At 49.9% G+C, this 15,013-nt stretch overlaps 1 protein-coding gene across 1 annotated transcript; it reads left to right on the top strand.

Moving 5' to 3' along the window:
* Positions 1–6,199: 6,199 nt before the first annotated feature.
* MAP3K10 (mitogen-activated protein kinase kinase kinase 10) lies at positions 6,200–15,013 on the top strand. Its single transcript, XM_089478300.1, has 10 exons — positions 6,200–7,107; positions 7,902–8,085; positions 8,749–8,897; positions 9,241–9,416; positions 10,005–10,245; positions 10,492–10,614; positions 11,909–12,047; positions 12,148–12,260; positions 12,727–13,293; positions 13,719–15,013. The coding sequence occupies exons 1-10, from the start codon at positions 6,351–6,353 to the stop codon at positions 14,084–14,086; spliced, it is 2,817 nt and encodes a 938-aa protein (XP_089334426.1). The 5' UTR covers positions 6,200–6,350; the 3' UTR covers positions 14,087–15,013.

Below are 15,013 nucleotides of genomic sequence, written 5' to 3'. Positions count from 1 at the left end.
CTATTTTTCAAGGCCTTCTGAAATACCATAATTGAAAGAGCCAGCTACATGTCCCTTGGGATGGCGTTCCTGTCCCTTGTGGTTTCTGATCTTAAGGGTATACCAACTGATTTAGCCTCTGCTGTTGAAATGAAAGCACAGACCATGGGTAAAGGCACTGGTGAGCTGTGGGCTAATGTAATCTGGGGAACCCATCCGGTTCCCTCCTTTCACTTCCATCTGCACTTTCTTCTCTTGTTTTGCCACAATGCCTGCTGGGATGTGCACTGAAGACTTTTCAAGCTAGTACTGGGCAACTTTTAATATTGCCGAGTGTGTCTTGACAGTATGTTTGCATATGTTTTCCTGGGAGCGTTTGGTTACACTGGTGGATACTGTAAGAGATATACATGATATAATTAGAAAGAAGCGAGAGAATGAACACACCACTTCCGGGCAGAACAAGAATCATAGAATCATAGAGTTGGAAGGAGACCGCAAGGGCCATCCAGTCCAACTCCCTGCCGTGCAGGAAATCTAAATCAAAGCATCTCCGACAGAAACATCTATCACCCCCCAGACTCCTCTCTACTAGTTCCTTCTGCTCCTGTTGCTACAAAGCCTCCATGCCGCCGTCACGTGCCTTCCTAATCCCTGCTGCCGCCTACAGAGAGAAGCCTATAATCCAGGGCCATTTCTGTGTCAAGACCCAGCTCAACTCGGTTCTCTTTGCACCTGTCTGGGATCTCCTGGGTGATCCTGCCGCAGGCCCTGGAGACCCTGGCTTTCAATATAGACCCCCACCATTACCTACAACCAACAGCACTGCATGATGTGAAAAGCCCAATTAATTAAAAAAGCAACAACATACACACACACATTGGGGTATCCAGAGATTGGGGGATATTGCCATTGCTACAATGGGGAAGTAACGCTTGTCAAATCCATTATCGGAAGAACCGTATCTTCCCTTTTGAGCTTGCCCAGGCTCAGAGGAGGCCCTTCTTTCAGGACCATCCTCTTTCAAGGCATGTTTGTTGGAAACAAAGGAGAGGGCTTTCTCAGTGGCTGCTCACAAACTTTGGAACATCTTCCCTGGGGAGGCTGGGATAGCTTTTTCAGTGTCCTTTGGTCAGCAACTGAAAACATTTCTATCCCATTAGGTTTTTAGAAACTGAGCGCAAGGCTTTTAATAATGGTCCATTTTGCTGACTTTAAATCCCCCCCCCTTTAAAATGGTTTTTAATTCTGTGAATAGTTTGTGGTTTAACCATAACTTACATGCTTTATACTCATACTTACATATGTATTTATATGCTTCTGCAAGTGCTTTTAAGAAGACTTAGTGCCTATAATGGTGTGAATGTTAGGCCTAGGGGTGCATCTGCACTGTTGCAATAATGCAGTTTGACACCACTTTAACTGCCATGGCTCCATTGTACACAATCCTGAGATTTGTAGTTTTGGGAGACACTAGGGTTCTTCGGTAGAAAAGGCTAAAGACCTTGTAAAACTTCAGATCCCAGGATTCCATAGGATGGCACCTATAGGATTTAAAGGGGTGTCAAATTGCATTATTTCTACAGTGCACCCTTGAATTCCAGGAGACTAGGTTTGAATCCCTGTTCCACCATGGAAAACCCACTAGGTGACAATCTCTCAGCCTCAGTGGAAGGCAACAGCAAACCTCTTCAGAGGAAATCTTGCCAAGGAAGCCCTATGATAGGGTTGCCATAAGTCAGAGTCAACTCACAGACACATAACGATGATGAAAGTGCTTTTAACTGTATTTGTTTGCTTGTGTTTGGGACTGCTGACGGGGCATATCCGTTACGTTGCTAATGGGCATATCCATGGATCAAACGGGTACAGCATATGGTACCAGTTGACTCCTTCCTATGTTGTCCATGTTTCCCCTCCACACCTCTGCCCTTTTTCAGATGCTTCAGCCAACATATCTTTGCTGAAGGAACGCATCTAGTATATACTTCTACCACTGTATTAGGAAAATTATGCCAAGGTGTATCTGTTAAACCAGATGGCATAGCTCTCTGGTATTATGCCAGCGTAGCAGGATTTCTGCAAGGACCTCTGCTGGTGAAGTTCCAATATGGTACCTTAAGCATCAGTTCTATATAAATCACTACTGTATCACCCTGTAATCTGATGTAATCTGTGGTCCTGTAATAAAAGAGCCATCGTAATGTAGTGGTTGCCATGGCCAAGCAGGGAATTGAACTCTGATCTCCAAAGTTGTAGCTCAGTGCTCAGAGATCAGTATTTGATTCCCTGCTTGGCCATGGCAACTCAATATGTGACTTAGGCGAGCCACACACTCTCAGCCTCAGTAAACTCCATGACAGGGTTGCCCTTGCAAGCCAGCCTGACATCGTGGTTTGAGTGTTGGGCTACAACTCTGGAGACCAGAATTCGATTCCCTGCTCAGCTATGGAAACCCACTGGGTGAGCTTGGGCAGGTCACACTCTCTCAGCCTCAAAGGACAACAATGGCAAACCTCCTCTGAAGAAACCTGCCATGATACCTGTCTTGGAGTTGCCATAATTTGGAAACGACTTGAAGGCACGCAACAACAGCACCAGCAAAGGGTAGCCATAAGTTGGAGACAACTTGAAGGCCCACAACGACAGCAGCAACAATATAATAAATGCCATATTATATATTTAAACCCCACAGTTCTGTCTTGATTCATGATGTGGAGAAAAAGTGTTTTTCGATGTCCTTGAGCTTCGCTGGCAAAGAGGTTGTGCAGACACCTGCTGAGAGTCACCTCCTGTTGCCACTCCCGAATAGCATAGCAAAGGGCATGAGAAACCTGCTGGTCTGGTTTTCTCCTTGCATTGTGTACATTAGTGGAGGCAGTTGATCTAGCTTTGCCATTGCCTTCCTTCCTTCCCTCCCTCAGGGCTGGCCCTAGATGCATTGCTTTCCTGAAGCAGACAGCCCTCTCTGTCAATATCTGGCACCAACATGTTGAACAAGGCTCAGACGGAGGAGTTTATTGCATGAAGGAGATCGGGAGCTTATCCCATGAATATCCCCGAAAAATTACGCATAATGATTTCGTATGACATCGCACAAAACCCACCATTAATATGGTCACAAAGAAGCACTAATGCGCATTTTTTAACTTTTGGGAATTGAGAGACAATGCACTTCCGATATCACTTTAATTGCGCAATTGCAGGTGATCATCATCCATGCAATTACTCGCCATTTCCACTTCATTTGCGGGATGCTTTAAATGTGCTTTAATGTCGAAATCTGCCCCAGTGTGATAAACTCCTGAGCACCATTCAGACCCCTCTCCTTGCCATCATTGTCTGCTCCATTCTGCTTGCTGCCTGAAGCAACTCCCTTCACCTTGCTGTGTTGCAGAGCCCACTCTTCCCATCTATTGCTCCCACTGATGCAAAACACTTCCATGCTTCATTCTATAACTCAGTGCTAATTTCTTTGGTGATCACTATGCAACATATGTTTAAAAGTGGAAATCTGACAGAGATGAGATTCAGTCCTAGAACTGATGGGGACCCTTGGGATCATCTGGTCCAGGCTCCAGTTCAGAAATGTTCTCTTGCTCCATCTTGGGCAAGAAAATTTCTCGGCTCATAGCCCTGACTTCACTGCCAAGGAAACTAAGATGCGACCACAATGGTATAGCAAAATAGAAAATGGAACATCAAGGGTTGCTATTTGGAATTTATACGTCTTCTGAGTATTTTCAAGCAGTGGCTGCTTGAATCCGTGGATTAAAAAAAATATCCATGGATAAGGAGGGCCGACTGTACAGGGCTGTCGTACCCCTCTTAACCCTCTCTTCTCCAGGCTAAACAAGGTGTTTCAGGATCCTGTAACATCCAAACAATGATACCTTTATGGGGCCAACCAAAATGAACAAAGCTGCAAGCTTTCGAAGTCACACTGGCTTCTTCATCAGGCAAACAGGAGAAGGAAATGGAAGATGTTAGTCCTAGGCCTGCATTTTGCTGTTGCTGGTCTTAGTTCAGATGGTAGGGAGGGATATCTGCAGGCTCCCCCTTTGGCCATGGGGTCACTGGTACATTTTCAAAGTCAAGGACATGTCGTGTCCCTTTGCAATTCAAGGAAGATCTTTCCTTGGAAGCCAGCCTGCCTCCTTCCTTGGTGAAGCCACAGGCTCCTAAATGTAGCTTTAGGTGGTCTAAAGGCAAAGCATCATGTCAATCAGTGCCAATATCAGAACAAATGGAGGCAGAAGCATTTGAGGAACCCTCTTAGGCTGCATCCAGACTGCAGAAATAACCCGGTTTGGCCTCGTTTTAACTCTGGTCTGGCTCAAGGCTATGGAATCCTGGGAGTTTGTTGTGGGCTCAGAGCGGAGCGGAGCTAGGGAAAATTGTTAAAGCGGGGCCAAACTGGGTTATTTCCCCAGTCTGGATGCAGCCTAAGGGGCTCCCCTTCCCTCCCCCTCCCTGCTTGCCTACCAGTTCTTTTTGGGCAGCCCTGGAGGAACTACGAGTCCCATCATGCCCCAGCCCAGCCTGCCAGCCAGCCAACCAGCCATCCCTGCATCCATCCCTGCATCCCTCCTCCGCCTCCTGGGTACCAGCTGACAGCTCTTCCAGCGACGCCTCCTTCGGAGGAAGAGAGGGAGCCCTGGATCGGGCGAAGGAGCCCCATCGCTGGGGAGGGAAGGTGGGCACAAGAGAGAGAGAGAGAGGGGGGGGGGTCCCAGCATCCCCTCCCTCCTCCCTGATGGGGGGCAAGGAGGAGGAGGAGGAAGGGGGCAAGCAAGCCTGCCTCCCCCAGAAGAGTCATCCCAGGAGGAAGGGGTCCCCTGCCTCTCCCCCTCTCCTCCCCTCGTACTTGGAGGCCCAAGGGGAGCAGAGGGGGACCCCGCAAGCGCTGACCCTCCACCCCCCAAATCCCCGCCTTGAGATCTCGAGAGAGAGCGGACCAAGCGGCGCTTCCTTCCCTCGCAGCAAGTGCAAGGAAGGAGGGATGGAGGAAGAAGAGGAAGGAAATGGGGAGAGATAGAGGGGATGAAGGATGGACAGAGGGATGGAGGGAAGGAGGAAGAGAAGGAGGGATGGAGGGAAGGAAGGAAGGAAGGAAGAATGGACGGAGGGAGGGAGGGATGGAGGGAAGAAAAGAAAGAGGGATGGAAGGAGGGAAGGAAGGATGGATAGATGGAGGGATGGATGATGGAGGGGAGAAGGAGGGATGGATGGAGGGAAGGAGAGATGGAGAGATGAAGGGAGGGAGACAGGAAGGGATGAGGGACTGGAGGGAAAGAGATAGATGGAGGGATAAGGAAGGAGGGGCGGAGGGATGGATGGATAGAGGGAGGGAGGGAGGGAGGGAGGGATGCTGTAAGGATTGCCAGCAGAGGTGAGGAGAAGGGACCACTGGGAGAGCAGCCCTGAAGAGCCTACCTGGTGAGGCTCCCTGCTGCATGAACACCTGCAGCATTGGGCAGGTGAAAGCCCCCCCCTGGACCCCCCCTCCTTCCTGGCCCAGTGAGACTGGAACAAGGCGAGCATCCCTGCACTCCATCACTGCCTCCCTCCCTACAGCTTGCATAAGGGGTTTGCCAAGCCCAGTGCCAGTGCCAGCTGGTTGGGGCTGGAGCCCCCTCCCCTCCCCTCTTGCCAGCCTTTGTGGGTGTGGATGTGTGTGAGAGAGAGGTCACGCACAGAACTGGAAGGGCTCATGGGCAGCTCCACACCTGCAGCCGCAGGAAATATTTGTGAGGGGTCTTATGGAGGAGAGTTGGGGGTGCCCTCCTGATGGGGGTCCCTGGCCACATCAGGCTGAGGGCCCTCTCTGGGACTGGGATTTCTGTTGTTGATTTAATGGCCCCTGTTTATATAGTTATTTGCCTGGCATCATCAGAGGGTGGTGTTGGTGGGGCACATAATGGCCTCTTTCTTCTCCGCTTGGGTATTGGCGGCTGTCACTCAAGGAGGGAGGCTGACTGGAGCTCCCTTCAGCTGGGAGAGAAGGAAGAATGAAAGGAGGATGGAGGGATTGTTTGCCTTTAAAGGGACAGATTTTCTTTTCTTTTATATGATGAAGACCATGATTCCTTTGCAGGCTTTCCCATCAAAAATGCTGGGGCCTAAGGAAGCTCCTTGACCCTTCAGAAGACTTTCCAGGAAAGCTGCTTTTGCTGGTGGAAAGCACAGAAGGATTTCAGGAGGAAAGGAAGGAAGGAAGGAAGGAAGGAAGGAAAAAGTGAAATTGAAAAGGGACAATGGCAAGGAGGATGGATCCCCCCAAAGCAAATGTTCTAGGCCTTGAAGGATTTGGAAAGTGTGACTCAGTAGGAGCTGTGGTGGTCCTTTTGACCCCACTGGACCTATGAGGCATGCAAGGCCGAGACCCTTGGCAAGCAGGTCCCGTGGTGGCCACCGATTCTATGGAGCAGGCATGCAAGGAGGTGGGAGACTGCAGAGGAGCCTGGAATGCCACCTCGGTGACCCCCAACCCCTTCTGGACTGCAGTCTTTGACTATGAGGCAGCGACAGAAGAGGAGCTCACTTTACGGAGGGGAGACCGGGTGGAAGTCCTCTCGAAGGATTCCACTGTCTCTGGGGACGAGGGTTGGTGGACAGGCAAGCTCCAGGACAAGGTGGGCATCTTCCCAAGCAACTACGTCACCAGCAACCACAAGTACACCCAGATCCAGGGCTCCTTCAGCTGCCCGCCTCCCCTGGAAATCTCCTTCCTAGAACTGGAACTGGACGAGATCATTGGAGTGGGGGGCTTTGGGAAGGTCTACAAGGGGTTGTGGAGAGGGGAAGAGGTGGCCGTGAAGGCCATGCGCCAAGACCCCGAAGAAGACATCGCAGTGACAGTGGAGAATGTGCGGCAAGAGGCTCGGCTCTTCGCCATGCTGCGCCACCCCAACATCATTGCCCTCAAGGCTGTTTGCCTCAGCCCACCTCACCTGTGCCTAGTGATGGAGTACGCCCGTGGAGGGGCACTCAACCGGGCACTGGCAGGCAAGAAGGTGCCTCCCCATGTGCTGGTCAATTGGGCTGTCCAGATTGCCCGGGGCATGAACTACCTCCACAATGAAGCCATCGTTCCTATCATCCACCGAGATCTCAAGTCCATCAACAGTAAGTCCCATGAAGTGGGAGATCTGGCTCGGGAGGGGAGACGTGGGTGGAATATTGTCATGCCACTCCATACACCATCATGAGAAGAAGCTCCACATGTGGTTCTGAGATTTTTGTGGCCTCATAGATACCTGCCAGAAATCAGATCCCTGTAACTACCTAAAAACTATTGGCTTGGGAGGAAAATTGCTCAAAATTGCCAGTCCTAGGTCATAGGAACGATAACACATTATAAGGCTTATTTTGGGTAATGAAGATGGAGGCCTCTGTGAAGGTACGAATCCTGGGGTTGGTAGTTTTGTGAGTTATTTAGAATCCTCATCCAAAGAGATCTAGTGCTTGCTCAAATCCCAGGATTCCACAGAGCAGAACCATAACAGTTAAAGTGGTATGAATGTTTTACGGCTGTGTAGTGTGCAAGAAACTCTATTCTATTTGTGCTCTGTGTCCAGGGGTGGCAGTGAGGCTGAGGTTTATTTAATGTCTTTCTGAGAATGCTGTAGGCATCTGAGATCAGTCAGATCCAATCCTGAAATCCATCCCATCATAAAAACGAATCAACCAGACTCTTATCAAACAGCTGAATAAGCCAGCATGTATTAAAGAGATGGAAATGACGCCTACCTCTCCTTTTCTTTGACTTTCATTCTCTTCCTCCTTCCCCTTTTCTGTAATTCCTTCCTTCCTTCCTTCCTTCCTTCCTTCCTTCCTTCCTTCCTTCCTTCCCTCCCTCCCTCCCTCCCTCCCTCCCTCCCTCTTTTCTGCCATCTGCCATTTCTCCGGGCCCTTTCCAGTTTTAATCTTGGAGCACATTGAGAATGAGGAGGACTTGAGCGGCTGCACCCTCAAGATCACAGACTTTGGCTTGGCCCGCGAGTGGCATAAAACCACCAAGATGAGCGCAGCTGGCACCTATGCCTGGATGGCACCTGAAGTCATCAAACACTCCCTCTTCTCCAAGAGCAGTGATGTTTGGAGGTAAGGGCAGTGTTAAGCAAGGGAATGATGTGACCTTTTTTGTCAGCAGGGCTCTTGCACAAGGCTGGCAGAGACTTGTCCTGGAAATGAAGTAATGCAGAAAAGTCCAGCTACTGAATTTCAGTCTGTTGGGCATTGGATAAAGGCATTGGGGTCCTGCTAAGGGAAAGCTGAACCTTTTGACCCTCTCCCTATTCAGGGCTTCAGAGAGAAGTGGTAAAGGAGATCAGCTCCTTATGAAGAGGCAAGGCTGCAGATGGGCCAGAGATGGTGCCTGCCTTTTTAACAGCCAGTGGTGCCACTAGGAAAGGACTTGGGGAAAATTCATTTATTTAATACTTTTCTCCTTGCAAGAAACTTTTGTGAAGTACCTTACAAAAAATGCCCAGGATTCCTCACAGAAGAATAAGCAAGGAACAGAGGGATTGGCTTGACACATTTTGAAGTGTGAACTTGCACACTTTGCCATCTGGCAGTGGTCCTGTAAGACCATTAAAACCATTAAGCCAAAAGTCTAAATTCTCTTATTGCCTCGCTGGAAGCAGCTCTGGGGGATGGAGTTGTTTGCCAGTGAGGGTAACCCATTCTCTGTGTGTGTGTATCTCATTGGAGACCTCTGCTCACTCACCCCCTGCACCCCTTTTTCTTGTCTCTCCTCCCCAGCTTTGGGGTGCTGCTGTGGGAATTGCTGACTGGTGAGGTCCCATACCGGGAGATTGATGCCCTCGCTGTGGCCTATGGTGTGGCTATGAACAAACTGACATTGCCTATCCCTTCCACCTGCCCCGAACCCTTTGCCCACTTGCTGGAGGGTAAGTGAAAGCCAGGGGTACATTCAAATCTCCCCTGTTTCTGCCTATGTTTCTTCCTTGGGGCTTTTGGGTTGCCAGGGGGCGATAGTGCCAAGGTTGCTTCTTTGCTCACCAAAGAGCAATCTTTGCCAGCCCAGTAAGAGTAGAAATGCCAAGAACAGTGAAGAGTACAACTAGGACCTTTTCACACTACATTTTGTAGTAATGTACTGTACTAATGCATTTTGGCAAGAGTTAGATGGGCTTTGTTTCAAGATGGGCGAGGCAAATACCTCTTTTAATGCTGGGTTTGTATATTACACTCTTCTTGATTTCTCTGCTTCCTCCCACCCCAACCTGGCAGAGTGCTGGAACTCGGATCCCCACGCTCGACCAGACTTCAGCTCCATCCTGCAGCAGCTGGTAGCAATAGAGCAGTCTGCAATGTTCCAGATGCCACTGGAGTCCTTCCACTCTTTGCAGCAGGACTGGAAAGTGGAGATTGCGGGCATGTTCCACGACTTGCGGACCAAGGAGAAAGTGAGTTCCCCGTCTCCATCGCTTTGGCTCAGACTTCCATGCACTTCTTCCAAGCCACTGCCTGCTTCTCAGCCCAGTACCTGCAGCCTTGGTGGCCAATATCATACATCAGGATTGCGTGGCACAGGAGATAGGCAAAAGCATAACCTTGGAGCTCTTTTTGTAGTTCTCCAGAATACCCGAATTATCTTTTTGTGGCTTCTCAAAGGGGTGAATTTCCTCTGCTGGAAATCTCTGAGACTGGCAAATCACCTTTTACATAAATTGCATGCCCTCCTGGTACTGCTGACAGAGCTACTTCTACCAATGCAATCACCCAAAAATCTACTTCTTTAGCCAGGCAGTGCCCCAACCAAAGGGTTTCTGATTTGTGGCAGATCAGGGCACTGGGAAATGAGGACCTCTCAGTACTCTCCTACAGCAGTGCAGGTATCTAGGGTCCTACCGCAATTGCTTCTCTCAGCATATCTCACAACCTTGATTTTCCCTCTATCCATTCACTACACCCCTGGATGGAGCCATGAATTTTGCATGGTATAATAATGCTACAGTTGTGCAACATGGATGCATTTTCTGTCTTCTTTCCAGGAGCTGCGGAGCCGAGAGGAAGAACTGCTCCGTGCGGCTCAGGAGCAGAAGACGCAGGAAGCAGAGTTGCGGCGGCGTGAGCAGGAGTTGGCAGAACGTGAAATCGACATTGTGGAACGGGAACTGAACCTCATCATGATGCAGATGGGCCAGGAGAGACCCAGGGTCAAGAAGCGGAAGGGGCACTTCCGACGTTCCCGCCTTAAGCTGCGTGATGGCAACCGCATCAGCCTTCCATCAGGTATACAGGTTGGGCAGGGGACCTTAACTCGAGGCAGAGCTCCTGTTTTGCAGACTGAAGGGATCTGCAGGGGAAGGGGTGCCACAGGTGCCACAACAAACCGCAAATTCCAGGATTCCATAGGCTGGAGCCTTAAGCAGTGTCAAACAGCGTTAATGCTGCAATGTGGCAGTAGCCAACCAGTGTGTCAGGGAGCTCATGCAATCTCTCTCTTTCTGAAAATCTTTCGTCCTCCTTCTCTTCTAGGGTTTGAGCACAAGATCACAGTGCAGGCATCCCCTACTCTTGACCGGCGGAAAGGGCTGGGCGCTAATGGGGCCAGTCCTCCTGGGAGCCCCAGCATCATTCCCCGCCTCCGTGCCATCCGCTGTAAGTACCATCAACACCTCTGGAGTCCCCATTACCACTAATGCCTAAGGGGCTTCTTCCTCTAGGGAAGGGTAGGCACTGGCTTCATAGGCAAGGCAGGTTGCCTCCTATAGGGCACCAGTGTTCTGGAGGTGGCTGGTTGGAGCAACCATAATTGTAGGGGCATAGCTTGAGAATGTTAATTTCTTGGACCATAGCTGTCAGAATCCCCAGCCACCTTGATCCCTAGCTGTGATGGTTGGAGGATTCTGGGAGTTGTAGTCTGAGAAAGTATGGTAACTCTTCCAAGCTCTCCACTTGGGGACAGCTAGAGAGGCAGCTTGGATGTGATCAAGAGGTATGTTCTGCCTCTCCCCCTGCAGCTTTGGTTTGGGGTGGGACACATCTTAGGGCTTCAAGGCTGAATTTGGTAGAGGTACAGCTCTGTTCAGATCCTTGGCTGACCTTCTTTTCATTCCAGCTTGAACTGGGAAAGCAAAAAATTGGAATCCCAGCTTTCTTTTGAAACACACACAATCACACACACTAGTCCTTACAGTTCCTAAGAGTGTTTTTCAGATGAATAACTCCTCTTCCTTGAACCCCCAAGACAACTCGCCGGGATAAAATGTGACTATAACACACATGTACAAAAACCCCTGGCAATAAAATCCCAACAGCAGAATCTAACACTAGCAGCTTCACTGATGGATGATTCCTCCTAGCCTGCCTGCCAGCTGATGCAGCCATATGTGGCAGGTTCCCTTGGCAGAGACTAGTGTGTACAAGCAGCAAGATACAAGTAATGCAATTGCCTCTAGCCAGTTACCTTTTGGCAAGCATCCTGTTCAGCAGTTAAAATGTAGTAAGTCTGACATTGCATTTGACTCTTATGTCTCTCCAAAAGTTCCCCCCAAATCTACTTTTAGAGCTGTGCAGTTTCCCCATTACGGCTGTTTCTGAGTTGCCAGAAAATCACTGTTAAGGACTCAGGTTTTGTTTGCTTTGTTTTTTAAAAAAGGGAAAGCTAGGACTCCAAATTTAAAGAGGCTTAAAAGGCAGGTTTTGTGGAGGGCAGCATAGGAAGATGTAGCTAGGAGAGGTCAGACCAAAACAAAATTAAGTGGTGTAACTCTTTCCATTGACCCTTGTTGATGCAGCCTAGACTGTGGCAGGTGGACAGGGAGAGTGGAGAGAAGCTTCAGCAAGTTGTGGAAGTGGAGAGCTGGGGAAAGCTGATGAAGAAGCCCCAGATTTGCTACTCTTGATGTTCCTCTGCCCCCTGCAAAATTCTACTCTTTGCTTGCTTTTTTAGTGACTCCCTTGGATGGAAACCGGACATGGGGCCGCAGTACTGTGATCAAGAAGGAGGAGCTGGTGGGGACCAAGAAGAAAGGCAGGACATGGGGGCCCAGTTCTACTGTCCACAAGGAGAGACTCGGAGGAGAGGAAAGGTGTGGGACTGCGAGGCTGGTTAGGAGCTTAAGGCGGGAATTCCTGTGAAAATAGAATGGAGAGGGTCATTTTTCTCTTCTGTCTCTTTCACTTGTACAGGTTGAAGTCCCTGACTGAAGGGAGCAAGCAGTGGTCCTCCAGTGCACCCAATTTGGGCAAGTCCCCCAAGCATGCGCCGTTGGTTGGGGGCTTTGCTAGCCTCACAGAGATGGGTGAGCTGGCTTTGTATCTTTTGGCCCTAGAGCAGGGTTGGGCAACTGCATGAGAGCCCATTTATCTCTGAAGACCTGCCATAGGCCAAATTCCCCAACCCTCAGCAAATCCACATACCTTTGTTTTCTTCTGTGGTCCTTCACAAAATGGTGGCAGGAAGGAACGCTGCATCACCTCCTGTCGCCACTTTGAGAGGAACAGCAGAGGATCATGGTGGTATTTGGGGATTAGTATGGAACTTTGAAGAGAACACTAGAAAAATATGGGGTCTGGCCTTGTTGTGACCACTTTCCTCTTACCCTTGCAACCTGCCAACAAGATCTGGTTAGGGCTCCAAATGAACAAGAATATATTTTAAAACTTCTTACCCTAATGTAACACTTTGTTGATGTATGTCACTGAAAGGATTGTACAAATGCATATGATTCAAATATTATCTGCTCCTTTCTCTCTCTTCCGCTCCAGAGGAGTACACAGAAAAGGAGAGCAGCACGCCTCACTCACCATATATGCCCCTTTTGCCACCACCAGCAAGTGAAGGAGATGCCAGTCTGCGGTCCCTGCCACCCAGTTTAGAGTGGCCCAAGCGAGGCTCAGCCCCCACACATCATCATCGTCGCAGTGAGCTGGTGCTGCTGGGCTGTGCATCCATCTTGGCCTCCATTGCTCTGGGTGCCGAACTGGCAGAGTTGGCAGGTGAAGGGTTGAGGGCTCATGCTGCTTCAGGGCCCTCCAGCTCTGTTACTCTCCTCTCCCTCTCGTCCCTCTCGGACTGCAACTCCACCAAGTCCCTTCTGCCTTCGGACAGCGATGAAGCCCCCATGTATGAGCCTCCTTGCCTTCCTGAGAGCCCACCGCCAACTCCTCACTACAACCCCCTGGTGGATGTCACTATCGAGAGTTTCAAGAAGGACCCCCGCCAGTCACTCACCCCCACCCATGTCAGTGCCAAGCAGGCGGTCAGCAGGGGCCACCGCCGGACGCCATCCGATGGGGCCATCCGTCAAGGTCTGCAGGGGACTGACTGCCAAGGTGAGCCCTAGTCCCTGGGGTTAAGTTGAGCTCAGTCCATTGAAAAGCTCTCCTAGGGTTTAAGTTGGGCTCAGCCATTCTGAACACTTGGGCAAGTCACACTCTCTCAGCCTCAGAGGAAGGCATTGCCACCCAATGTGTTTCCATGGCTGAGTGGGGATTCAAACCCTGGTCTCCAGAGTCATAGCCAAATGCTCAAATCACTACACCATGCTGGTTCTATATTGGGATTAGATCCAAAGAATATAGCTGCAGACAGTGTTGAAAGTTAGGAAACTATAGGAGGTATTTCCTTGTTTTCCAAATTCTAGAGGTTGTTGGTGGGGGCAGATTGTGCCAGAAAGGAGAAAATAACTGCAGCTTTTGTCCCATGTTCACTTTCCTCTCTTCCTGTTTATTTTCTCCTATGCCTTACTGTCCTTTAGGTTTCCAGGATACTTTGCTCTTCCCGCGCCTGCCAGACCTTCCTTCCCCCAGCGCCTCCCAAACTGGCCACAAGGGCTCAGATCAATCCTCTCTGGACGCCATGCCAGTCGAGCGGCCCCGGACACTGGCCTTTGCACCCCGGCCTCGCCCAGCCCCAGTCCGGCACCGCATTGACCCTTGGAAGCTCATCTCACTGAGCCGGACGCCAGGGGGCAACTCCTCACCAGGGGAAGCCACCAAAGGGACAGCGGCCCTCCGCCAGACCCTTCTGGACATGGACATGGAAGGGCAGAACCGGGACAGCACCGTGCCATTGTGCGGGGGCCAGACCCCATGCTGCAGCCTGGAGACAGACATATCTCATTGACACAGTGGCTCTCCTTCAGCTGGATCAGTGCTATCTGCCCTAGCCTGTGTCTCTCTTAGGGTTGCCAGGTTGGATACAAGACAGGACTTCTCTAACTTTAATCCTAAAAAAACCCATGGAACAGAACCAAGTAACATAAAACTCCATCACTCTAGTGGGACGAAGGTACCTTTCCTCCCTCTCTTTCCAAACCCCAACTTTCAGCTGTTGCCATCCCTCTCCCATGGCTTTTTGGTCTAAGGGGGGAAACAGGTGGAAGACATGTGCCTGTTGGTTGTCTATATTGTTGTGAAATCTGATTGTGTACAGTATTGGCCAGATTGTCCCAATGAGTGAGAAATTAGGCTTTTTGTCATGAGATATCTCAATTTTTAAAAACAGTTTGGACAGACCCTTAGTTGGGTGCTGCACCGTGAGATTTCCCCCTGCTCTCCACTGTTTAGGATTAAAGTTATCAGAGCTCGCTCCCTGATTCAACCTGGCAACGTAGTCTCCTGAGATTCCAGGTCGCATGGCAAGAGAGAAACTGAGCTGGGAGGTGGGAATGTGCTGCAGGCACTTTTATTTATTGACTGTGTGGGCATACCAAGCGGAACTCTTTCCCATGCAATGAGACGGCTCATTGCATGCTCTGTCTGTGCGCGTGGCTGTGAATGAGGGTGCTGATGCGTATGTATGCCCTGGTCTCCATAAGTAATGTCTGATCCAAGCATTTGTGGTCCTGATTCTGTTTCCTTTTTTAAAAAAGAAAAGAAAAGAAAAGATGAGTGTCTGAAAAGTAAAATGCCTTGTCGCCAGTTGCCACAAGTCAACCCTTTATGAATGGGAGACCTCCAAGAGTCATCAACAAACAGCTCAGGCTTTGCAATTTCAGGGCAGCCGTGGCTTCCTTGACAGAGTCTGTAATGTGATTTTCCTCATTTCCTC

This window comes from Sceloporus occidentalis, unplaced genomic scaffold (genome assembly GCF_023333645.1).
Source record: "Sceloporus occidentalis isolate IW3139 unplaced genomic scaffold, rSceOcc1.0.p SCAF_13, whole genome shotgun sequence".
Classification (NCBI taxonomy): domain Eukaryota; kingdom Metazoa; phylum Chordata; class Lepidosauria; order Squamata; family Phrynosomatidae; genus Sceloporus; species Sceloporus occidentalis.
The sequence above is the reverse complement of the archived record's forward strand: the minus strand, read 5'-3'. Positions and strand labels throughout refer to the sequence as shown.